This window comes from Eubalaena glacialis, chromosome 3 (genome assembly GCF_028564815.1).
Source record: "Eubalaena glacialis isolate mEubGla1 chromosome 3, mEubGla1.1.hap2.+ XY, whole genome shotgun sequence".
NCBI lineage: Eukaryota > Metazoa > Chordata > Mammalia > Artiodactyla > Balaenidae > Eubalaena > Eubalaena glacialis.
The window spans coordinates 156,090,662-156,115,852 of NC_083718.1; the positions used below are offsets into that span (position 1 = coordinate 156,090,662).

The following is a 25,191-nucleotide window of genomic DNA, read 5'->3' on the forward strand; positions in this document are numbered from 1 at the left end:
CTATTCTATCTAATCACTTATTCCTCTTGCCCCTTTCTACCTAGAATTATTTAATTTATGACGTTTGCCTTTTTCTTTGACCACATTCACTTGTTTACCCTAATATTTATTAGGATCCATTGTGGAATAGTATTGTGTTATACACTGGCATTAAATAGATAAAAAAACCATACTTACTGTCCACTAAGTATATTATCATGTAAACATGATGTGGATAAACGTAATAGGGGTTTATATATAGTACAGGGAAAGCAGGAAGGTGTGTCCAAATTGCCTGGGAAAATCATGGAAAGCCTAAGCTGGTTTATCAGGTTGTCAAGGCAGAAGAGCTCTCAAAGCAGGTGTAAGGGTCATTGTTGATACATAAATCTTGTGCCAACTCAGGCTTAATCATCTTGTCACATGGCTTGATAAATTCATCATCTTTGTGTTTTAGGGTTATTATAGCAATAAAATGTATCCTCAGTGATACTATTAAGACTTTATATCACAAATGGCATTGTTTTTACTTTTGTGTTTTAAAGCCATAACAGTAAACTCTTGACAGTTGTAGTATACTTATCATATTCTTAAAACTTATTGTCAGTAATAAGTATATTATATTAACAAAGTATAAATGTAGTATAATGTCCTTTTAGGGAAAAGTGAGCTTTGGGGTTCTATCATGATGGTTGCAAAATTCTTTGATAGTGGTTGGAGGAATATAGTACATGGAAGATTGAATATCCCTCACCTAATTCAGCCTCCTTCAGTGAGAAGTCACATCTGTTGCAATCTTGTCAAGTCACCTGCATGCTTGAATACTTCCAGCAACAGGAAATTCATTTCTCCCAGGGAAACCTATTTGGTTCTGAAATTGTTAGCCTTGATTTTAATACTTTTGATTTAAAAAAGTTGATACTTTTAGAGCAAATTTTTCAAAAGGTATGTAATCTTCAATGACCATTTTAATACATAGAAATTTTAAGATATTAAATCTCTTCCATGTCATCCTCATAATTACTAGAATCTTATTCTACACTTTGAACTGTTTTCTTTGTGTGCGTGTGTATGTAAGAGAAATTATTCATTTGAATCCTCTTCTCTGCTTGAAATATACTTCTTCAGCACTCAGATTATCTCTTTTAGGTAAAAGTGCATATTTCCATTTGTTTTTACATGAATGTCTTCTGTTTAGATATCTTACCATGGATGAGACACGCAAATTGTTACTTTTGCTGGAATCTGATCCCAAGGTTTATTCTCTACCATTAGTGGGAATGTAAGTATTGCATTACTTATGAAAACCTTTTCAGCCATATATGTATTCAAATGTATATTATAAGCATGTGAATCATTTGTACTATGAATATGTCATTAATACTTGGATCACCTTATAAAACCATAAATGCCAATGATGCTTAAGCTTTCTTATTTTAACAGCTGAATCAGTTAAAACAAGATTTTTGTCCAATCTTAGGAAGAATTCCAGTATATAAAACAAAGCTGAATTCTTCTGGTTGAAGTTGAAGCCTTAGAGCCCTGTTTCTTTAACCTTATTCACTACCCCTGTCCTTAAGGCACCTTGAAGAACTCAGGAGTCAGGATAACACTGTTTAAAATTCACTGCCAGGCAATTTTGCAGAAATTCTCTTTAGTGTTTATGGCAATCTCTTTTCGAGTTGGTGGTTAATGACATTTAGATAGATTATTCAGTCAGAAATTTATATTAATTCAGTATTTATTGAGTGCTTACCCTATACATAGTATTATGTTTTATACTGTGTTGGGATTTAAAGCTCCTCAAGGAATTAATAATTAAAGGTGAGGCGATAAAATATTCAAATATTCCCACATAGAAAGATAAATAATAAGAAAGTATATGATTTACTATGAAATAAACAATTTAGACAGTGAGCACTATTACTGTTTGCAAGAGAGATGATAGGGGACGTTTTCTTAGAGAAGGCAAACTTGAGCTGGACCTTTAAGTGTGTAGATAATAGAAGGGAGGATTGATTGGGAAGGGAACCCATATGTGGGAATGGTATGCGCAGACTTAAGAAATGAGAGTAATGGGAGGGAGGGAGACGCAAGAGGGAAGAGATATGGGAACATATGTATATGTATAACTGATTCACTTTGTTATAAAGCAGAAACTAACACACCATTGTAAAGCAATTATACTCCAATAAAGATGTTTAAAAAAAAAAAAAAATGAGAGTACAGAAATGTTCTGTGGACCATGAAATCTCCTTACAGTCCTTTTGCTCTGGTCCTGGTAGTGGCTGTGTGTTATTGCTGCTAAGTGAATATCTATTAAGAGTTTTCTGAGACTTCTCTGGCGGTCCAGTGGGTAAGACCCCGTGCTCCCAATGCAGGGGGCCGGGGTTTGATCCCTGGTCGGGAAGCTAGATTCTGCATGCATGCCACAACTAAGAGTTTGCATGCTGCAACTAAGAGCCAGTGCAGCCAAAATAAATAAATAAATAAATACTTTAAAAAATAATAAAAAAATATTTTGAAAGAAGAGTTTTCTGTTTTTCAGCCTACCTGTATATTTATAGACTTAAATCCTCTCAATAACTCTATGGTTTTAGGCTGCTAACTTCTTTCTCCCCTAATTCAGCCTATTCTTTCTAGTGCAGGCTAATTGATTCTAATTGATTTCTGCTTTCACCTCTATTGTTAACCATTTTCTTTCCCACAGTTTTACCGTCATTTCAGGTGGAAGAGGACAGAAAGTAGTGCTCTCTTTCTGTATCTGTCTGTGGTTATAGGTATATCTATAGTCTCCCTCTTAATTATCAGCATGGTTTGATGTTCATAGATTTCTTATTTATGAGCCCTTTAATATGTTCCTGGTAAATGCCAAGAATTTCTGCCACATTACCTTGAGAAGAACATAATCTAAAGGATGTTAAGTACTAATTTGTAAAATGACTATAGTTTTTTTTTTTGTTTTTTTGTTTTTTTAACATATGTTGATTCTTGCAAATTTTCGGAGGTTTCAAAGTAGGTTTTTTTGTTTGTTTGTTTTTTTAACTTTTGGGTTTTATTTATTTATTTATTTATGGCTGTGTTGGGTCTTCGTTTCTGTGCGAGGGCTTTCTCTAGTTGCGGCAAGTGGGGGCCACTCTTCATCACGGTGCACGGGCCTCTCATTATCGCGGCCTCTCTTGTTGCGGGGCACAGGCTCCAGACGCGCAGGCTCAGTAATTGTGGCTCACGGGCCTAGTTGCTCCGCGGCATGTGGGATCTTCCCAGACCAGGGCTCGAACCCGTGTCCCCTGCATTGGCAGGCAGATTCTCAACTACTGCGCCACCAGGGAAGCCCGAAAATGACTATAGTTTTTAATTTCTATTTTTTGTTTTAGCTGGCTGTCTGGAATTATACATATCTATAGTCCTCAGGTGTGGGCTTGCTGCTTGCGCTACATGTTCAGTTCTTCTATTCAAGAAAGGTAAGTGATATTTTTTTCTGCAGGGTTTTATTTTGATCTTTACCTCCATTCATGTTTTATTGGTGTTATTTAAAGTTCATGCAATGCCTTAACCTTTTATAATACTTACAAACCAGAAGGACACACTAAGGAAGTCAAACATTATATTAAACGGGAATAAAACCAGACAAAAAAGGTGACATTGTGCTATACGTGGAAATATGAAGGAATTCACTTGCCTAACGACAGTACTGTAACACAAAAGACATACTTTTTATGAGTGGAAAAAAGACCCTAGGGATCATCTACTCTAGAGTCCTATTTTATAAAAAAGATTAATTTTCATTGAAGTGGCTGAAAATGAGTTTGAATTTGTTTCAAGTGTTTTATTGTTACCCTGTGCTATTGATAGTACCTTAAGAAACACTTGAGATGAAGTTTAATGTTCTTGGAACTAAAGCACAAGCATTGGAACTAATAGGGAAACTTTATTTCTAACCTCAACTCCTCATTTAATTTTGTTATTCTGTACATGATACCATTATTTGCCTCTTACTTTCTTCATGTATTAAATGAAAATTCCAGAGTCTGTTTCTGTCTGCTTTGGTGGCTATAATACACTTTTTTAAAAAAACTTTAATGAAAAGGCAGTATAAGTACATGGCAATAAATCAGACATATATAAAGATAGATAATAAAGATGTCTCTTCCACCCCATTTCCCCAGATTCTATCCCCAGAGACAATCACTGTTAAAGGAGTATCTTGTGCTTCCTTCTTGAAATACCAATGCATAGACAAATAACACCCTTCCCTGGTCTGTAAAAGTTAAATCACTAATGGGATCAAACCGTTCTCCCTTTTCTCTGTTGCTTTTTTCTTTATATCATTATACCTTGGAAATCATTACTAAATCTTGGCACATACAGATTTAATACACATATTTTGCAACTGAATAGTAAATAATATATACTATATTTTAAAAACTACTCCTTTTGCTTGCGGACAACTTTTTGTATACAACTTTGTGTGTATATACTAGTATATTTGTGGAATAAATTCCTAAAAGTGGTTTTTCTGGGTCAAATAGTATATAATTTTAAATTTTGGTAGATATTGCCAATTTGTGCTTCAAAGACTATCAGTTTATAATCTTTCCAACAGTGTTTGAGAGTGCCTGTTTTCTCCGTCCCCTCACTAACACTGTGGAACAAGTATTTGTTGAGCACCTACTATGTACCAAGCACTATTCATGATATTGGCAATAAGCAGTAAACAAAATAAAGACCCTGCAGAGATAGGCAGTAAACAGAAAAAATAAGTAAAATAAATAGTATTTTACAAGGTGATGAGTGCTGTGGAGAAAAATAAGCAGGGGAGGTGGATGTTGTGTCTATGGTAGTGGCAGGTGGGGTTGCAGTTTTAAATAGGGCAGTCAGGCAGGCAAAGACTTGAGATGGGGGAGTAAGCCATGTGGCTGTCTGGGGCAGTATCACAGGATGATGGGTACAAAGCTGTGGGTGAAAGATCACCTTGCATCTTCAAGGAACAGCAAGGAAGTAGCGTGGCTGGAGAGGAATGAGGGATGGGAAAAACAACAAGACCTCAGAGAGGTAACTGGAAGGCCATTATTAGGCTTTTTTTTTTTTTTTTTTTTTAATTTTTGGCTGCATTGGGTCTTTGTTGGGGCGTGTGGGCTTTTTCTAGTTGCGGGGAGCTGGGGCTACTCTTCATTGTGGTGCGCAGGCTTCTCATTGCAGTGGCTTCTCTTGTTGCAGAGCACAGGCTCTAGGTGCGCAGGCTTCAGTAGTTGTGGCTCGCAGGCTCTAGAGTGCAGGCTCAGTAGTTGTAGCGCACGGGCTTAGTTGCTCCGCGGCATGTGGGATCTCCCCGGACCAGGGATCGAACCCGTGTCCCCTGCATTGGCAGGCGGATCCTTAACCACTGCGCCACCAGGGATGCCCCCATTATTAGACTTTTGATCTTTGCAAATCTGATGTTTTATAATCTCATCTTCTGGGAATCTCCTAATCATGTCTCTTGCCATTATTCTATTGGGTTGTGTATCTTTTTCACATTGCTTTGTAAGAGCTCTCTTTTTCTTTCTCACTCTCTGTATATATACATTTATATAATATGTAAAGTATACAGAGAAGTATATATTTATTAAAATATATGTGTTATATGCTGCAAAGATTTTATATATGTGTATATAAATATGTTATAAAAATGCGTGTGTACCTATGTATATGTATTTGTATTGGTATACATATGTGGCAAAATTTTATTTCCCCCAGATTGTCATTTCATTTTACTTTGGTTAATATTTTTTCCCATTTTTTAAAGTCAGATTTATCCATCTTTTTTTTTCTATTTTGCTTAGAAAGGATTTTTATTGAAATGAAAATCTCTTGTTTTTTCTCCAGAAGCTACAGTTCTACTTTTTACATTTTATTTTAATTATATAATATAGTTAGTTTTATTTGCAATAAAAGAGAAATTAAATATTCATTTTAGCATATTAGTAAAATTAAGTTTTATTATCAGTGACTGGTCTTGCTTTAATTATTTATTGTTAGTAAATGCTTGGTGAAGTTAGTTTTGAAGCTCTCTCTGTTAATCTGAAGCATTAGGGAATTTCTTTGATACCTGGACTCTTTAATTACTGCCAGCCTTTAACCAGGGAGGCATCAGCACTGCTTGGCATAGCTTAGGTTAGTACTTTACAGCATTCTGATCAGTGGTCTTGTCTGACCCTAGAGAGAGGAATTGAGCAGAATAGGCATTCTGCCCTCCTAAACCCTCACTGCTTTGTTTTGTTAATAGTGTAATATATCCCCAAATTATCTTTCTTTTTTTTTTTTTATAAATTTATTTATTTATTTGTTTGTTTTTATTTTTGGCTGTGTTGGGTCGTCATTGCTGTGCTCCAGCTTTCTCTAGTTGCGGTGAGCAGGGGTTACTCCTCGTTGTGGTGCGTGGGCTTCTCACTGCGGTGGCTTCTCTTGTTGTGGAGCACGGGCTCTAGGCACGCAGGCTTCAGTAGTTGTGGCTTGCGGGCTCCAGAACGCAGGCTCAGCAGTCGTGGCGCACGGGCTTAGTTGCTCCAGGGCATGTGGGATCTTCCCGGGCCAGGGCTTGAACCCATGTCCCTTGCATTGGCAGGCAGACTCCCAACCACTGCGCCACCAGGGAAGCCCCCCAAATTATCTTTCATTCAACATTTTACAAAGTAGAGACAACTACTAAAAGTATTTTTATTTTTTAATTTATTTTTATTTATTTTTATTTTTTTTAAGTATTTTTAAATAGTGGGTTTTGGTGTGTATTTTAAGGACTCCTGATTACTTTACAGATATTTGTTGAGTCATGTAGTGAATAATAAAATGAATGTTCATTTTATCAGTGTTTATAGTAGTGAAATATTGTGAATAATTTAAATATCCACTTTTAGAAGTCTAGGTGAATCAATAATAGCACATCTATAAATTGTAATACTGGATAGTCACTAAAAAAGAATAAGGAGGTCTAAGGTATAATATAGAATAGCAACATGGAAAGAAATCCAAGATTGTCAAATAATAAATAGCAAATGCAATTAAGGAAGCAATCCCATTTACCATTGCACAAAAAGAATAAGATACCTAGGAATAAACCTACCTAAGGAGGTAAAAAACCTGTACTCAGAAAACTGTAAGATACTGATGAAAGAAATCAAAGATGAAACAGATGGAGAGATATATACCATGTTCTTGGACTGGAAGAATCAATATTGTGAAGATGGCTATACTACCCACAGCAATCTACAGATTCAGTACAGTCCCTATCAAATTACCAATGGCATTTTTCACAGAATTAGAACAAAAAATTGTACAATTGGTATGGAAACACAAAAGACCCCAAATAGCCAAGGTAATCTTGAGAAAGAAAAACAGAGCTGGAGAAATCAGGCTCCCTGACTTCAGACTATACTACAAAGCTACAGTAATCAAGATAGTATGGTACTGGCACAAAAACAGAAATATAGATCAATGGAACAGGATAGAAAGCCCAGAGATAAACCCACACACCTATGGTCACTTAATCAATGACAAAGAAGGCAAGAATATATAATGGAGAAAAGACAGTCTTTTCAATAAGTTGTGCTGGGAAAACTGGACAGCTACATGTAAAGGAATGAAATTAGAACACTCCCTAACACCATACACAAAAATAAACTCAAAATGGATTAAAGACCTACATGTAAGGACAGACACTATTAAACTGTTAGAGGAAAAAACATAAGCAGAACACTCCTTGACATAAATTGCAGCAAGATCTTTTTTGACCCACCTCCTAGAGTGATGAAAATAAAAACAAAAATAAACAAATGGGACCTAATGAAACTTTAAAGCTTTTGCACAGCAGAGGAAACCATAAACAAGTTGAAAAGACAACCCTCAGAAAATATTTGCAAATGAAGCAACTGACAAGGGATTAATCTCCAAAATATACAAACAGCTCATGCAGCTCAGTAACAAAAAAAACCCAAACAATCAGAAAATGGGCAGAAGACCTAAGTAGACCATCTCTCCAAAGAAGACATACAGATGGCCAAGAGGCACATGAATAGATGCTCAACATCACTAATTATTAGAGAAATGCAAATCACAACTACCATGAGGTATCACCTCACACCAGTCAGAATGGCCATCATCAAAAAATCTACAAACAATAAATGCTGGAGATGGTGTGGAGAAAAGGGAACCCTCCTACACTATTGGTGGAAATGTAAATTGGTACAGCCACTGTGGAGAACAGTATGGAGGTTCCTTAAAAAACTAAAAATAGAACTACCGTATGATCCAGCAATCCCACTCCTGGGCATATACCTGAAGAAAGCCATAATTCAAAAAGATACATGCACCCCAGTGTTCATTGCAGCAGTATTTACAATAGCCAGGACATGGAAGCAACCTAAATGTCCATCAACAGAGGAATGAATAAAGAAGATATGGTACATATATACAATGGACTATTACTCAGCCATAAAAAGGAACGAAATAGTGTCATTTGCAGAGATGTGGATGGACCTGGAAACTGTCATACAGAGTGAAGTAAGTCAGAAAGAAAAAAACAAATATTGTATAATATCGCTTATATGTGGAATCTAGAAAAATGGTACAGATGAACTTATTCGCAAAGCAGAAATAGAGACACAGTTGTAGAGAACAAACTTGCAGATACCAACAGGGGAAGGAGAGGGTGGGATGAATTGGGAGTTTGGGATTGACATGTATAAAATAGATAACTAATGAGAACCTACTGTAGAGCACAGGGAATTCTACTCAGTGCTCTGTGGTGACCTAAATGGGTGGGAAATCTAAAAAAGAGGGGATATATGTATACGTATAACTGATTCACTCTGCTGTACAGCAGAAACTAACACAACATTGTCAAGCAACTATACTCCAATAAAAAATAATTAAAAACAAAAACTATATCACAGACCTATTGAATATGTGGTTTAGAAACACACCAGTAATCACGTTGTGTGCTTTTAATTAAATGTTATTTCTCTTTTCCCTCAAAAAAAAAAAAAAGGAACAAATGCAAATATTGTGTATAGTACCTTGATTTTGTTAAATTGTACAAAATGTTTGCATATGCCTAGGGGAAAATTCTGGAAGTAAATACGGTAAACTGGAGAGTGGAGTGGGATGGTTTTCATTTTCTATTTTATACATTCCTGTTTTTGTTTGAAGTATTTACAAGGAATATGTATTCCATAATAAATATATTTTAAAAATTAAAAATTAGTAACATTAAAAAGTAAGCATAGCGAATTCCCTGGTGGTCCAGTGGTTAGGCTCCACGCTTCCATTGCAGGGAGCATGGGTTCGATCTCTGGTCAGGTAAAAGTAAGCATAAATTTGCCCCTCAGTTTTCTTCCAAAAATTGGACTGTTTAGTTAGTCTATTAACTAGATTGAGAGACTCACATAGAATTCTTTGAGTGTACTCTTGTTATTCTCAGTAAATTTTAATTAAATGGCATTTTTTTATCCAGGGTTTTTTCAGAATCTGGAAATTTCATTATAGTTCTCTATTCTGTGACACATAAGGATCCTGAGTTTTATGAATGCCTCCCTTGTGATGGCAGGTCACCTGACCTTCGATTCCAGCTACTAACTAGTAAGGAAACATTACATCTTTTCAAAGTAAGTGATTTGATTACCTAGCACACTAATGACTATTCAGGGTTGTACTCAAATTATTAGGCTTTATTTATAATCAATCTTACTGAATATTAACTTTATTCATTTATGGTTAATTTTGTTTTGTAAATTTTAGGCCATACCTCCAGAACCAAATTCTAATGCAGGATCAAACGTTATCTACAGAGTAACTTTCCCATGTTTTCCTAAAACCTGTGAAGATTATTATCAAGAATTTAATGTATATGTTGTATCATTTTATGATATTGAGAGTTAATTTGTGATCTTAGTGTTCTCTTTGTCCTGACTGTTAATTTCTAAATGTATGGGTATAACAAATGGTTTCTCATACTTAAAAGTCAGTGTCTATAATATATAACCCAAGGAATCAGGATAGATTAATATGACTGGCAAAAAAATTCGTTCGGGTTTTTCTGTAAGATCTTATGGGAAAACCTGAAAGAACTTTTTGGCCAACCCAATACATTTAGGTGATGGTCACAGAAAAAGTAGATCTTTGAAACCATAAGTGTTGTTACGTAAAAACATTCTAAGGCCAAAAATGAACAATAATTCTGCTTTTTTTTTTTACAAAAATATTGACTATCCCGGGCTTCCCTGGTGGCTCATTGGTTAAGAATCCACTTGCCAATGCAGGGAACATGGGTTCAAGCCCTGGTCCCAGAAGATCGCACATGCTGCGGAGCAACTAAGCCCGTGTGCCACAACTACTGAGCCTGCGCTCTAGACACCGTGAGCCACAACTACTGAGCCCACGTGCCAGAACTACTGAAGCCCACGTGCCTAGAGCCCATGCTCCGCAACAAGAGAAGCCATCGCAATGAGAAGCCTGTGCACTGCAACAAAGAGTAGCCCCCGCTCTCTGCAACTAGAGAAAGCCCACGCGCAGCAACGAAGACCCAACGCAGCCAAAAATAAATTAATTAATTAAAAAAAAATTTTTTTTACTATCCCTAAATAACCGTGTGTTTCCACTTAGATCTTATTTTGTGCCTTTAATTTCATTTATAGGTTGTATTGATTCATGAATCAAGTTTTTGTATTTTAATTATAAACATAATCATCTTAAATGAGGTCTATTTATTTCCATTTTAGAGACATATATCATTCACTCATTTTATTCTTCAGATTGTGTGCTCAGTTTAAAGTTACTATTTTAACTGAATCCCTGGTTATTGAGTAAGTTACATAGTAAAGGTAATTAAGTTTTTACTTTCATTTATGTAGTAGGGAGATGGATAGTTTTTTAAAAAGGTTGCATAAAAATAGAACCATATGATTCAGCAATTCCACTTCTGGGTATTTATCCAAAGGAAACAAAAACACTAATTCAAAAAGATATCTGTACCACCATGTTAATTGCAGCAATATTTACAATAGCCAAGGTATTAAAGCAACCTAAGTGTCCATGGATGGGTGAATGGATAAAGAAAATGTAATTTATATTATATTATATTACATTGTATCATATTATATTAATATAATGGTAAAATATTCAGCTGTAAAAAAAGGAAGGAAATCCTGCCATTTGTGACAACATAGATGGACCTTGAGGGCATTGTGCTAAGTGAAATAAATAAAACAGAGAAAGACAAATACCGTAGTCACTTATATGTGGAATATTTAAACAACAAAAAAAAAACATTTCATGGAACTCACAGACACAGAGAACAGATTGGTGGTTTGCAAGAGGTGGAGGGGAGGGGGGGTTTGAGGGTGGCCGAAATGGCCAAAGGTGGTCAGAAGGTACAAACTTCCAGTAATAAGTAATGGGGATGTAATATACAGCATGGTGAGTATAGTTAATAGTACTATATTGTATTTTGAAAGTTTTTTTTTTTTTTTTTTAATTTACTTTTTGGATGCGTTGGGTCTTCGTTGCTGTGCGCAGGCTCTAGTTGCAGCGAGCGGGGGCCACTCCTCGTTGCGGTGCGCAGCCCTCTCATTGTGGTGGCCTCTCCCGTTGCAGAGCTCAGGCTCCAGGCGCACGGGCTCCAGCAGTTGTGGCACGCGGGCCCAGAAGCTGTGGCTCACGGGCTCCAGAGCACAGGCTCAGTAGCTGTGGCGCATGGGCCCAGTTGCTCCGCGGCATGTGGGATACCCCCGGGACCAGGGGTCGAACCCGTGTCCCCTGCATTGGCAGATGGATTCCCAACTACTGCACCACCAGGGAAGTCCTTGAAAGTTCTTATAAGAAAAAATTTATCATTCTGCATGGTGATGGATGGTTAACTAGATTTATTGTAGTGTGTGTTTCACAGTATATTCAAATATTGAATCATTATGTTGTTCACCTGAAAGTATTATGTCATGTGTCAATTATATCTCAGCTGAAAGAATGATTTTTTTAAAAAAGATTATAGTTACAGAAGTCAGAAGTCGCCTTACCCCCAGTGTTTCAGAGCTACTTGTCATCTAAATAGAATTCTCTGGTATTTATGTAAGTCACATCTCAAAGTATGACCTACTTTATTTCAGAATGTTGAACCTTCTGACAAAAACCCAGCCTATTTTGAACTGAGTGCTGAAGGCCAGAATGCAGAAAGAGAGTTTTTTAACAATGTTTCCAAGAATCTTTCAATTAAGAGGTAAAAGATATTTTATTGTCATGTGTACTTTTTTTATTACTTTTATTAGTTTTTTGGTGAGTAATTAAAGTAACTCCCTAATTATTTCTGAGGAAACTCTATAAATCTTATACCATAGGTATCCTTGCTTTAAATGCATTCCTTCATACTCAGAGGTTGGATGATAATTTTAATGAAGTGACAACTCTAATATGGTTCTCATTTGAGTTGATTTATTACATAGGGGAACAAAAGTATTTTTCGAGACATTATCTTGTTTAAGAAGAAGCATCCTGTTTTTGTTTAGTTTGCCTTCTGTTCTTCCCTTCTTTGTAGTATTAAACCTAGGCCTATCAGATAAACTACTCTAAAAAATAACTCCTCTACCTAAAAAAGAAAACTTTTAAAGCAAATGCACTTGGAGAATATTAAATAATGGTTGTGAATTTTTGGGTTCATATATACCTTTTATGGTAAAGTAGATATTCCCTTTGTATTAGGGTTTTCCAGAGAAACAGAAGCGACAGGATATATATACATAGAGATTTGTTTTAAGGAATTGATTTGTGCAGCTGGGGAGGCTTGTCAGGGCCAAAATCTGCAGGGTAGGCTGGCAGCCTGAGAAAAGTTGCAGTTAGAGTCCAAAGGTGGTCTGCTGGCAGAATTCCCTCCTCTTGGGGAGGTCAGTCTTTGTTCTATTAAGGCATTCAGCTGATTGGGTGAGACCCACCCACATTATGGAGGATTACATGCTTTACTCAGAGTCTACTGATTTAAATGTTAATCTCATCTTAAAAACACCTTCACAGAAACATCTAGAATAATGTATGACCAAAAATCTGGCTACTGTGGCCTAGCCAAGTTGACACATAAAATTAACCCTTCATATCCCTATTCCAGCTTTCTCATTTATTTTACTATGTGCCAGATAATGTGCTAAGAGCTGGGGATATAGTGGTATTAAAAACAGATGCAGACACGATCCCTTTCCTCATGGAATTTATAGTTCAGTAATGGAGTGTTGAATTCTCTGTATTATTTGAGAGGTCCATTAATTTAAGTTAATATTTGCCAAGTATTTAATAACCTCATTTAAAAGTTACTTTGGAATGCTGGTTTATTCTTTGATTCTGTAGCTCAGAAACTATTGTTATTTTTAACTTGCACTTACAACTGATTTGTCCTTTTCTCAACTTTTTGATTATAACCTTAACCTATCTTTGGGCCTCTTTAATACTATCTGTTTAGTATCTTGCATGAGAAACAAGCAGGTATAAGGTTCATTATAGATTATTGCAATTATTGAGAAAATAGCTTGACCTTTTTTTTTTTTTTTTTTTTTTTGGCTGCGCCGCCTGGCACGCGAGATCTTAATTCCCCGAACAGCGATCAGACTCGTGTCCCCTGCATTGGGAACACTGAGTCTTAACCACTGGACCACCAGCGAAGTCCCTAGCTTGACCTTTTTTTAATAGCATTCATTCATCTGTCCTTAACACTTGATTCTGTAGGTGGAAGTTAACTATGATACAGTTTTAAAATAAATGCCAGCTGTGCCAACTATTTATAGAGGCTACATAACATAATAGTTGTGAGTTCAGGTTATGGTATAAGACATATATGTGTTCAAGTCTTGGTTGTAAACATCACTATCCCATCTGTAAAATGGGAATTATGACTATATCCGTATTGGTTTCCTATTGCTATTCTAACAAAGTACCACAAACTTAAGTGACTTCAAACAATACAAGGTTACTATCTTCTAGTTCTGGGGGTCAGGAGTCCAAAATGGATCTTTGGGGCTAAAATCGAAGTGATGGTAGGGCTGCGTTCCTTTTGGAAGTTTTAGTGGTGAATCCATATTCCCTTTTCCAGCTTCTAGAGGCCACCTGCATTCCTTGTCTTACTCCATCTTCAAAGCTAGCAGCATAGCATCTTCAAATCTCTCTCTGACTTCTATCCTCCTCATATCTCCCTCTCTGCCTGACCATCTTGCCTCCATCTTATAAGGACCATTGTGATTACATTGAGCCTCCACATCTCAAGATACTTAATCACATCTGCAAACTCCCTTTTTTCTTTTACACTAACATATTCACAGGTTCTGGGGATTAGAAAGATGTCTGAGGTATACTCTATCTTTGGGCATTTTAAGTTATCCTTGAAACAGGTTAGATCAGCAGAAAACTATATTCTTATAGACTTGCAGGACCACCTTCATTGTCTTAAGGTTTAAGGTTTTATTTAAGATTTTATTGAATGTTTATGGAAGAAAAAGCCAAATTAAGGAGACACTTGCAATTTCTTTAACATTGTTGAAAAACCGTGTCTATTTTCTTTTTTTTAATAAATTTATTATTTACTTATTTATGTTTGGCTGCATTGGGTCTTTGTTGCTGCGCATGGTCTTTCTCCAGTTGCAGCGAGCGGGGGGTACTCTTCATTGCGGTGGCTTCTGTTGTGGCCGAGCACAGGCTCTAGGCCCACGGGCTTCAGTAGTTGTAGCACGTGGGCTCATTAGCTGTGGCTCTTGGGCTCTAGAGTGCAGGCTTAGTAGTTGTGGCACACGGGCTTAGTTGCTCCGCGGCATGTGGGATCTTCTGGGACCAGGGCTCGAACCCGTGTCTCCTACATTGGCAGGCGGATTCTTAACCACTGCACCACCAGGGAAGTCCGGCCGTGTCTATTTTCAGCTCTGACCAAAGCTTTGATAAGGATCAGTCATTTTTAGATTTTAATTTTAGTAAAATGTTTATCTCACCTAGATAACTGGTATTAAAATTATACAACATTAAGTTTTTTCTTTTTGTCTTGGGTGCTAAAAAAGCTCAGAAATGGATATTTTTTGTTTTTTGTGTTTTTTTGGCTGTGGCACACAGCATGTGGGATCTTAGTTCCCTGACCAGGGATTGAACCTGCACCGCCTGTAGTGGAAGCGCAGAGTCCCAACCACTGGACGGCCAGGGAAGTCCCTCAGAAATGGATTTTATTGCTCAGCGTTGGGAAATTTTATATGTGTGTATCTATGTGTATATTTGTATATGTTTATCATAAGTAAGTATGTAGCAAATATTAATTCCTTGCCACGAACTCAGGTGTACCAAAAATGTAACTTTTTTTGTTTTTATTCTTTTCTCTTTTTTTTGGTGCAGCATGTGGGATCTTAGTTCCCCAACCAGGGATAGAGCCCGATTCCCCTGCATTGGAAGTGCAGAGTCTTAACCACTCGACTGCCAGAGAAGTCCCTTACTTTTTTTCTTTTTAAAAGTAATTGAGGGAATTCCCTGGCAGTCCAGTGGTTAGGACAACGTGCTTTCACTGCCGGGGCCTGGGTTTGATCCCTGGTTGGGGAACTAAGAGCCCACGAGCTGCGCGGTGCCACAGCCAAAAAAAAAGTAATTGAAGTTAATTTCTATTTTGAGCCCCTATTCATTTTGCTCAGTTATAGAAGCCAAATTTCAGTTAATTCAAGGTCTGTTTATCCTGTTTCTTCTGAGGTTATATGTAATTTAGAGGGGACTAATGCTCTGCCACTACTGGTGATGTGGGGTGACATGATTATCATCCATCCACACCACTCAGCCATCTGCTGAGGTGTTTTCTTTCTTTCTTTCTTTGGTTGCACCAGGTCTTAGTTGCAGCAGGCAGACTCCTTAGTTCTGGCTTGCGGGCTCTTTAATTGCCGCTCGCTGTCTCCTTAGTTGAGGCATACATGTGGGATCTAGTTCCCTGACCAGGGATCGAACCCAGGCCCCCTGCATTGGGAGCGTGGAGTCTTACCACTGCGCCACCAGGGAAGTCCCTGAGGTGTTTTCATTTGCATCTGGTTTTTGGCAGTTGGTTTGTGCAGGATCCTGCTGCTACCTCCTTACCCTATTCAGGTCACTGGCTCTCTGGGTCATGTCCATGCTGCACTGAGGCATATGGAATATCATTCTGTATTCTCCATGTCCTTCTTGAGTGTGGGCGGAGAGCTTTGTGAGATTGTTTCATTGCAGCACCTTGACACAGAAAGAACTCTGTGTTTGCCTCTACAGACTATTAGGGTTTGGGACTAAGGTCTATTCTGCTGTCAAATCTTCCATATCTACCTGGGGGTTTCTGTTGTTCTCCTGCTAAGGAGACAGGACCCTTTCTTAGGAATTCCATTAATGTCTAAGCTCTCTTAGCTTCCTTCTGGCTTTTCTTTTGTCTTCCTACCTCATCTTATTGAGATTTTATTTAGTTTAGGATGGAAAAAAACTGGATGCATATAGTCTTTCAAATTTTAGTCTTAAACTCTAATTTCAGCTTTTGAAACTCAGTACCAGCACTCAGAATTTTTCTGTGTTCTATTGGGACATGGCACCTGTGACACAATAACTTCAACTGACTAAATGGAAGGAGGTATTTCAATTAATGTCTCAGAGTATTTTACCATCACAGATATAAGTACATAGGAAAATGTAATTCCTTACTTGATTTTTCTTTCCAACACAATGAGTGTTTAATGCAGTATGTTTAATACGATGAGTATACATCTCTCTTATCAGATGGTAAATTTTTGATGGCAAGCTCTGTATCTTATTAATTTCTATACTCCCCTAAGTGGTGAATCAGAAAATGCTCAGTAACTATTGCTTTATTATGACATTAAGAATAACTGGGTTATGGATGCAACTAGAGATTATCATACTAAGTAAAGTAAATCAGAAAGAGAAAGACAAATACCATATGATGCCACTTATATGTGGAATCTAAAATATGACACAAATGAACCTATCTGTGAAACAGAAACAGAATCAGGGACATAGAGAACAGACTTCTTGTTGCCAAGGGGGAGGGGGGTGGGAGAAGGTTGGGTTGGGAGTTTGGGATTATCAGTGCAAACTGGTATATATAGAATGGATAAACAACAAGATCCTACTGTGTATAGCACAGGGAAATATGTTCAGTATCCTGTGATAAACTATAATGGAAAAGAATGTATGTGTGTGCGCGCGTGCGTGTGTGTGTGTGTGTGTGTATATATGGATAACTGAGTCACTTTGATATACAGCAGTAATTAACACAACATTGTAATTCAACTATGCTTCAATTAAAAATAAATTTAAAAAAAAAAGAATAACTGGGTTAAACTTGCCATGATCAGGAGAAGAGGGTAGATTATTAAGCATGAGTCTGACTGGCTCAGCTTTCCTGATCATCTGGCACTGGCCTGAAAAAATAAAATAATTTGTGGTTGTCAGATACGAAATTAAATGATCAGATACTATTGTGGCTTATTAAAGGACTTTATTCAGCTTCAGAAAGAAAGAACAAATGAAAACTGAATTACTGAAGACTTACATTTTCTCCCCTCTGTTCTTTAGGTCTTCTCAAAAGTTACCTCCAGGGAAAATGCCAATAAGTGATCATGACTCTGGTGTTGAAGATGAAGATGTTTCTCCAAGACCAATTCCTAGTCCTCATCCAGTGAGTCAGAAGGTATCACTGATCTTAGAACTCACCTTTGTGATTAGAAACCTAAAAATCTCTTCATGTTAAAGCACTCAATAATACTACCTAAAACTTCCTTAAGTTCATTCTAAGATATATATAGCTATCTATATGTATATGGCTTTGACTATATATAAAGATATATATATATTCCTCACAGGTACATATAATTATTATATGTAATAATATATATGAATATATACACATATTGTAATAAGTATATATAATTATTATTCCCAGAGAAAACTGAGGAACAGATTGGTTAAGTTACCTGCCTAGGATTACATAACTATTAAGTAGTAAAGCTGGAATTCAGGAAGTTTGGGATTTGGTAAACCTAGTGATTTAGGCGGTTTAGTTTCAGAATCTGGTGCTTTTAACCCGTTTAGACTCAACATTCTGTACATTAACCAGAGCTCAACATTGTTTCTTATTACCATATTCCGAGAAAACATTCTACTTCCTTTTGGAGATTGCTAATAACCTGTCATAATTTTTTATTGAGGCCAACTAGTGGGTTATTTTAGAATTGTTGTGTCTTAATTACTTATTGGAAGAAAAAGGAATGAGAAAGGCTTTTTAAAATTAATATTAAATTATGACCAAATTCACCACAGTGAGTATTTTGTTTATTCTTTTTGGCTCTCTTCCAACTCTTTTAGTTGGTATCACTAAAAAGAATAGCAGTGAATAATTTCACTTAGTAGAATATTCTGAATACTTATTGGAAGACCCTTATTTAAAATGCAGAAACATTATTCTTTTTTTTTTTTTTTTAAATTTTTTTTTTTAACTTTATTTATTTATTTTTGGCTGTGTTGGGTCTTCATTTCTGTGCGAGGGCTTTCCCCAGTTGCGGCAAGTGGGGACCACTCTTCATTGCGGTGCGCGGGCCTCTCACTATCGCGGCCTCTCCTGTTGCAGAGCACAGGCTCCAGATGCGCAGGCTCAGCAGTTGTGGCTCACGGGCCTAGTTGCTCCGCGGCATGTGGGATCTTCCCAGACCAGGGCTCGAACCCATGTCCCCTGCATCGGCAGGCAGATTCCCAACCACTGCGCCACCAGGGAAGCCCAGAAACATTATTCTTTACTAGATGTGTTGAAGCATCAGGTCTGATAATTTTTTTTGCAGAGAGGGTAAAAAAAGTCTGTTATAACATAGTTTCCCATATTGTGTTCTGTGATCTAAGCAACATTAATCAGTGTTCCAATGAAAGGAGTTTCATTGTTAAATAAGTTTGTGAGGGCAAGGACCTTATTTATTTTGTTCACAATTGCATTTCTAGTACTAGCACATAGATGCCCAGAAAATATTTGTTAACTGTCTAAATAAAGAATAAACACTTTTTCATAAATAACTGGATGTAATTTGGAAAATACTAATCGAAGGAAAATGAAGCATATATCATTATCTTAAAAAGTACTTTTTCCTCTTTCATTTCTTTCCCACTTACAGGTTTCTAAGATCCAGCCATCAGTTCCTGAACTTTCACTTGTATTGGATGGCAACTTCATAGAATCAAACCCTGTGCCTAACCCATTGGAAATGGTGAATAATGAAAATCCTCCTTTGTTGATTAACCATTCTGAACACTTTGAGCCATTGCAACCCCAGCTTTATGATGAGAAACACAGCCCAGAAGCTGAAGCTGGAGAGCCTTCCTTGAGAGGGCTACCAAATCAAGTAAACCAGGACACTGCTCTTTTGAGACACTGCAAAGTAAGACAGCCATCTACCTGTAAGAAAGGGAGCCCCCATATCAGGAACAGTGTTAAACCGTCTTCTTTTAATGGACCATCTCCTGAGGCATCTGAAAAGCTTCAAACAGTTTCTGCTGGAAATGTACACAAAGAAGAGTATCCTGTAAGATCCTCCACATTTAATTCCAGGCAGTCTTCCCTTGCCCCACAGTCCCACCCACACAATTTTGTTTTTTCACCCCATAATTCAGGAAGACCGATGGAATTTCAGATACCTACCCCCCCGCCACCATCTTACTATTCCACAAATGTTTGCAGTTGTTTTCAGCATCATGGCCGTATTCAATATAGTCCAATAAATTCTTTGCAAGGAATGAATACAGTAGGATCCATTCAAGACCTCCAGTCTGAAGCCCTTCAGAAACATTCATTATTTCATCCAAGTGGATGTCCAGCTCAGTATCATAATGCATTCTTTTCCTCAAGTAGTCCTGTAGCCTTGAGACCTCAGGGAAACATGGGGGGTTGTTCTTCCCACAGCAATGTAGAACCATCGCCTGTGGCAAGACTACCTCCACACGTGGACTCATGTAACCCATGGCCTTGTGCAGTATGCGTGCACACACCCAAGACTGGGTCAGATAATGGAATGATGGGACTATCTCCGGATGCGTATAAGTTCGTCACAGAGCAAGACAGACAGCTGCGACTACTTCAGGCACAGGTTTGCTAGCTTTCTTCTATTAAATTCTTGGTATTAATAGGGTTTTTAAAAAATAACTGGCAACTCTTCAGTAATTATAGTTTATGGAGTAGAATTGTAGAATGTCAGAACTAGAAGAGACCTTGAAACTGAATTCTAGTCCCTGTTGTTTTACAGGTAAGTAAAATGAGGATTAGAGAGAAAAAATAATTTACCCAATGACACATTGCTAGTTAGGAGTAGAACTAGGCCTAGAAAGCAAGTCCTCTCTTCTCTGTCTTGTGCATATCCTAACCTACAACATAATTGTATTTTTCTTTCACTTTTTGCCTCTAATGAGAAGTCTGTATAATTTACTAAACTTTATATACAACTAAATATAAAGCCTGCACAATAGGTTCTGATACTCTCTAGTTTGTCAACCCTATAGTGTGTAAACTAACCTTTAGCCAGTGTACCTTTACAGAATACATGTAGTGCCTCCTCTGTGTATCTATACTAGACTTGTTCTCATTTTATTCTGAAATGCTTCCTTTCTTCAGGCCTTTATGACAGAGTTCTTAGTCTTTTAATTATATCCTTGCACAGTTTAGTCTTTATTGTATTGTGTCTTTTTCTTTCTTTGCTAACTGACACCCTTCTTCCACATACCTACCACAAACCCCCCACTCCTTCCTTTCCCCCTAGTACCAATGGAAACAACCTGAAATAGATTCTCTCATAGTTTTTTCCATGACCCTGTAACTATACAAATATATGTAAAATGGACATATATACATGTGTGATTTTTTTTTAAAAAATCTTTTATAAAATTGGGGTCATAGTGTTCACATTTTGCAAAAACAAGACAGTGACATTTTTCAAATTCTGCTTTAAAATGCTTTAGATAAGACACCCAAGAAAAATTCAGCTTTGCTGTTTTTTTAAACCCAGGTATATCCTCTGAAATTGTAAAATGTAACTTGGATTTTATCAAATGATTATAAACATTTGGCAGAATTTTTAATGTGGCTAAATATTTCACATTGAAAAGAAATTTTTCTTTCTTTTTGGTCTTTTTTTTTTTTTTAATTTATTTATTTTTGGCTGTGTTGGGTCTTCGTTGCTGCGCGCTGGCTCTCTCTAGTTGAGGCGAGCAGGGGCCACTCCTCGTTGTGGTACGCGGGCTTCTCATTGTGGTGGCTTCTCTCGTTGCGGAGCACGTGCTCTAGGCGCGTGGGCTTCGACAGTTGTGGCACGTGGGCTCAGTAGTTGTGGCTCACAGGCTCTAGAGCACAGGCTCAGTAGTTGTGGCACACGGGCTTAGTTGCTCCGTGGCATGTGGGATCTTCCCGGACCAGGGCTCGAACCCGTGTCCCCTGCATTGGCAGGCGGATTCTTAACCACTGCACCACCAGGGAAGCCCTTTGGTCTTGTTTTTTAAAAAAAGATATAGCGGCTAAAAAGGTCTTCTAAGCTTTTAGAAATCTTAGTACTTGGGATTTATATACTTAAAATGTAAATTATAGACTACTCTCTCTGGTGTAGATTATGAGTCATTATACTTGGAGAACACAAAAGATGATGTAGAAAATGCTTCTTTGATAAATTCACATAGTATTTTGCTAACGTATTTTTAAAAACTTTTTTAAGGTAACATATTATTTAAATTTTTTTTTTAACTTTTTTTTTTAAGCTGATTTTGATGTGGACAATTTTTAAAGTCTTTATTGAATTTGTTACAGTATTGCTTCTGTTTTATGTTTTGGTTTTTTGGCCACGAGGCATGTGGGATCTTAGCTCCCCGACCAGGGATTGAACCAGGCTTGTGGGATCTTAGCTCCCCGACCAGGGATCGAACCTGCACCCCCTGCATTGGAAGGCAAAGTCTTAAACACTGGACTGCCAGGGAAGTCCCTATTTAAATTTTTTAAGAGTATCATAACATTTTCTATATACGTTTCTATAGAACTATCTTATTCTGCATAGGATTCCCTTGTTATGTACAAGAAATCGTCTAATTGGTCTCTTATCAATTATTTCAGCAGTTTGAAGTTTCGGCTTCTGCAAACAGTGCAGCAGTGAACACCCTTATACGTGTATCTTCCTGTATATATGCATGTACCACTGTGGCATAGATCTCTAGAAGTAAAATTTTGAAGTCAAAGAGAACACACATTTAAATGTTCGAAGATACCCAAACTTTCTCCTCTTCTAATATTCAAAGTCTTATTTTGGTGTAGTGGTTAAGAGAGTGGGCTCCTTGGGTTCTTATCCAATTTTGGTGTGACATAAGTTATACAATCTTGGGCAAGTTACTTTATGTGTCTGACTTAAGTTTTCTCATCCACAAAAGAGGAATATACATAAGTGTATGGAGTTCTAAGGACTGAATGAGTTACTAGGTAGGGGCCAAGAATAGTGCCTGGCATATAGTGCTCAGTAAATGTTAACTATTACTATTATTTTCATTATTGTTATTATCTCAGTTAATGACATCACTTCTCATCCTGCTGCTCAGGCCAAAATCCTATGCATAAAAACCCAGGCTTTTACTTTTCTAGCTGTATCCTGAGCTTAACTATTCTTTACCATCTTTCCTGCTACCACCCTAATTCAAACCATCATTTTCTCTTCTCCGTACATGCTGCTTCCAGTACTGTTCCCTCATGTTTTCCTGCAGTTGGAAACATGAGAGCCATCTTTTTAAAGCCCAAGTCAGATCATAGGGATCCTGCTTAAAACACAATGGTTTTCCATTGCAATTAAAATAAAATCAAAATTTCTTACCTTGACCCTCAAAACCCTTTGGGTTCAGTTTCTGTCTCCCTCTCCTCGCTCATCTCTTGCCACTGTCTTTCATGTTGACTACACTTCAGCTGCAGTGGTATGCTTTTTGTTCTTCAAAAACACAAACATCTTTCCACTTTATGTGCTTAAGCTTCTGGTCCCCTTTGCCTGAAACATTCTTCTAATTCTACTAATGGCTAGCTCTTTCTCTTCATTCAGTCAGGCCTTAATTACATGTTTTAGTTTTTTGTCTCTAGGGAGCTCTAGGCAGGGAGCTTACAAGATTCATCACTGTATTCTTTAGCACCTTGAATAGTACTTCACTTAAAACAGTTGTTTAATACATATTTTGTAACTTGAATGAGTGAAAAAGGCCACCAGAAAGGCTATACCAATTTAATACTTCAAAAGTTTTCCCACGTCTCCAATACTGGACATATCTATTCTTAAATTATTATCAGTCTTTATTAATAGAAACTGTTTTGATTTGCATTGTATTATTATAAGTGAGTGATCATTTTATTGTTTATTGGCCATTTGTATTTTCTTTCTATAAAGTCTCTGTGTTATTTACCCATTTTTCTATTAAGTCCTTTTCTAATCAATTTATAAGAGCTTATTGTATATTAAGGAAATTGGTTCTTTATCATCTGTATGTGGTATTTCTTACAGTTTATCTTAAGTGTTTTGTGTTTTAATCATTTGTACAGAATATTCCAGCTTAGACATAATTAGATTTATCAGTCATTTTCATTTTGGGTTTTGTATTATGTTTAGAAGAGCCTCTTCCCTTTAAGATCGTAAAAAATTTAGTCTTCATTACCACCACGCCCCCAGGATTATATTTGTTGCTTTATTTTGGTATATGAGATAAAAGATTTTTTAATTTTTAATACTTAGATGACTGACTCCATATATTTACTGAATAATGTGTCTTTTTGTTAATGATTTAGAAATGCATTTTTTATTGTATAATGAAAGTATCATGTGTTTGTATCTGTTTCTGTACTGTGTTCCCCATTGATCTGCCTGTCTATTCCAGCACTACTACCATTCAGTTTAATCTCTATAGCTTTATAATAAATCTCTTATCGAGTACTTCCTAGGCAGTCTCTCTAAACCTCACTTTTCTCAACTGTAAATTGGGAGCAGTGATTGGTATTATATGTAGATTTGATGGTTAAATGAATTTGTATGTATATGTATATATATTCACACACACACCTGTCTGTCTAGATAAAGTGCTTACTGTAGGATGAGGCTATAGTAAACACTCAACAAATTACAATTATTTTGTTTATCTCTTAGTCCTCACAACTACCTTAGTTTTAGGTAATGTTGAAGCTCATAGTAGCTAAATAGCTTTTCCAAAAGGTAGCAGAGTAGGATTTAAACTTATGTCCTCATGACACTAAAGCCCATGCTCCAAACCACTATAAGTACATATGCCACTTTGTATTATTAATGCAGGTCGTATTTCTACTGATCTCAAAAATTATTGATAATACTTATTTTCCTATATTAATAAAGTTAATCTGCTAAAGTTAATGAGTTGAACACAACAGTATAACTTATAGGGAAATAGAAAATTACAGTGTTTAAAAAGGGAGGCTTTTCCACTCCTAGGTGTATATCCAGGAGAAATGAAAAAATATGTTCACACAAAAACTTGTATACACATATTCATAACAATATTATTTTTAATAGCCAAAGATGAAATAATCCAAAGTCCATCAACTGATGAATAGATGAACACAATGTGACATTATCTATACAATGGAATATTTTAGTCATCAAAAGGAATGAAGTACTGATAGGTACTATAGCACAGATGAACTTTGAAAACGTTATGCTAAGTGAAAGAAGCAAGATATAAGGCCGCATATTGTTTGGTTTCATTTATATCAAATGTCCAGAATAGGCAAATCTACACAGACAGAAAGTAGATTAGTTGCTGCCAAAGGCTAGGTTCTGGGGCCATGGAGAGTGACAGCTAGTGGGTACAGAGATTTTTCAGGGGTTGATGAAAATATTGTAGAGTTAGATGGTGGTGATGGATGCAGACTTTGTGAATATCCTAAAAACCATGGAATTGTATACTTTAAAGGGATAAGTTTTATGGTATGTGAATTACATCTCAATTTTAAAAGGAGGAGGGGAAGCTTTTGATGTTCGAACTTCAGCTTTGCTACTTGTTAGTTATGTGACCTGGGCAAGTAACTTTATTTTTAGTGCCTCAAGTTTTTTTCTCTGTAAAGTGTGCTTAATAGTAGTACATTCTTCATGGGGTCATTGTAAAAATCATACATAAGAGCTCTTATTATAGTGTCTTGTA

At 36.8% G+C, this 25,191-nt stretch overlaps 1 protein-coding gene across 1 annotated transcript in view; it reads left to right on the forward strand.

The window, feature by feature from the left end:
* Nucleotides 1-25,191, forward strand: part of STIL (STIL centriolar assembly protein) — a 53,931-nt gene that overhangs the window by 11,378 nt on the left and 17,362 nt on the right. The window contains exons 8-13 of the mRNA XM_061186621.1: nucleotides 1,178-1,261; nucleotides 3,357-3,443; nucleotides 9,470-9,620; nucleotides 12,117-12,226; nucleotides 17,557-17,671; nucleotides 19,140-20,108. Of these exons, the coding sequence (XP_061042604.1) occupies nucleotides 1,178-1,261; nucleotides 3,357-3,443; nucleotides 9,470-9,620; nucleotides 12,117-12,226; nucleotides 17,557-17,671; nucleotides 19,140-20,108 (1,516 nt within the window). The remainder of the gene's footprint in view (nucleotides 1-1,177; nucleotides 1,262-3,356; nucleotides 3,444-9,469; nucleotides 9,621-12,116; nucleotides 12,227-17,556; nucleotides 17,672-19,139; nucleotides 20,109-25,191) is intronic.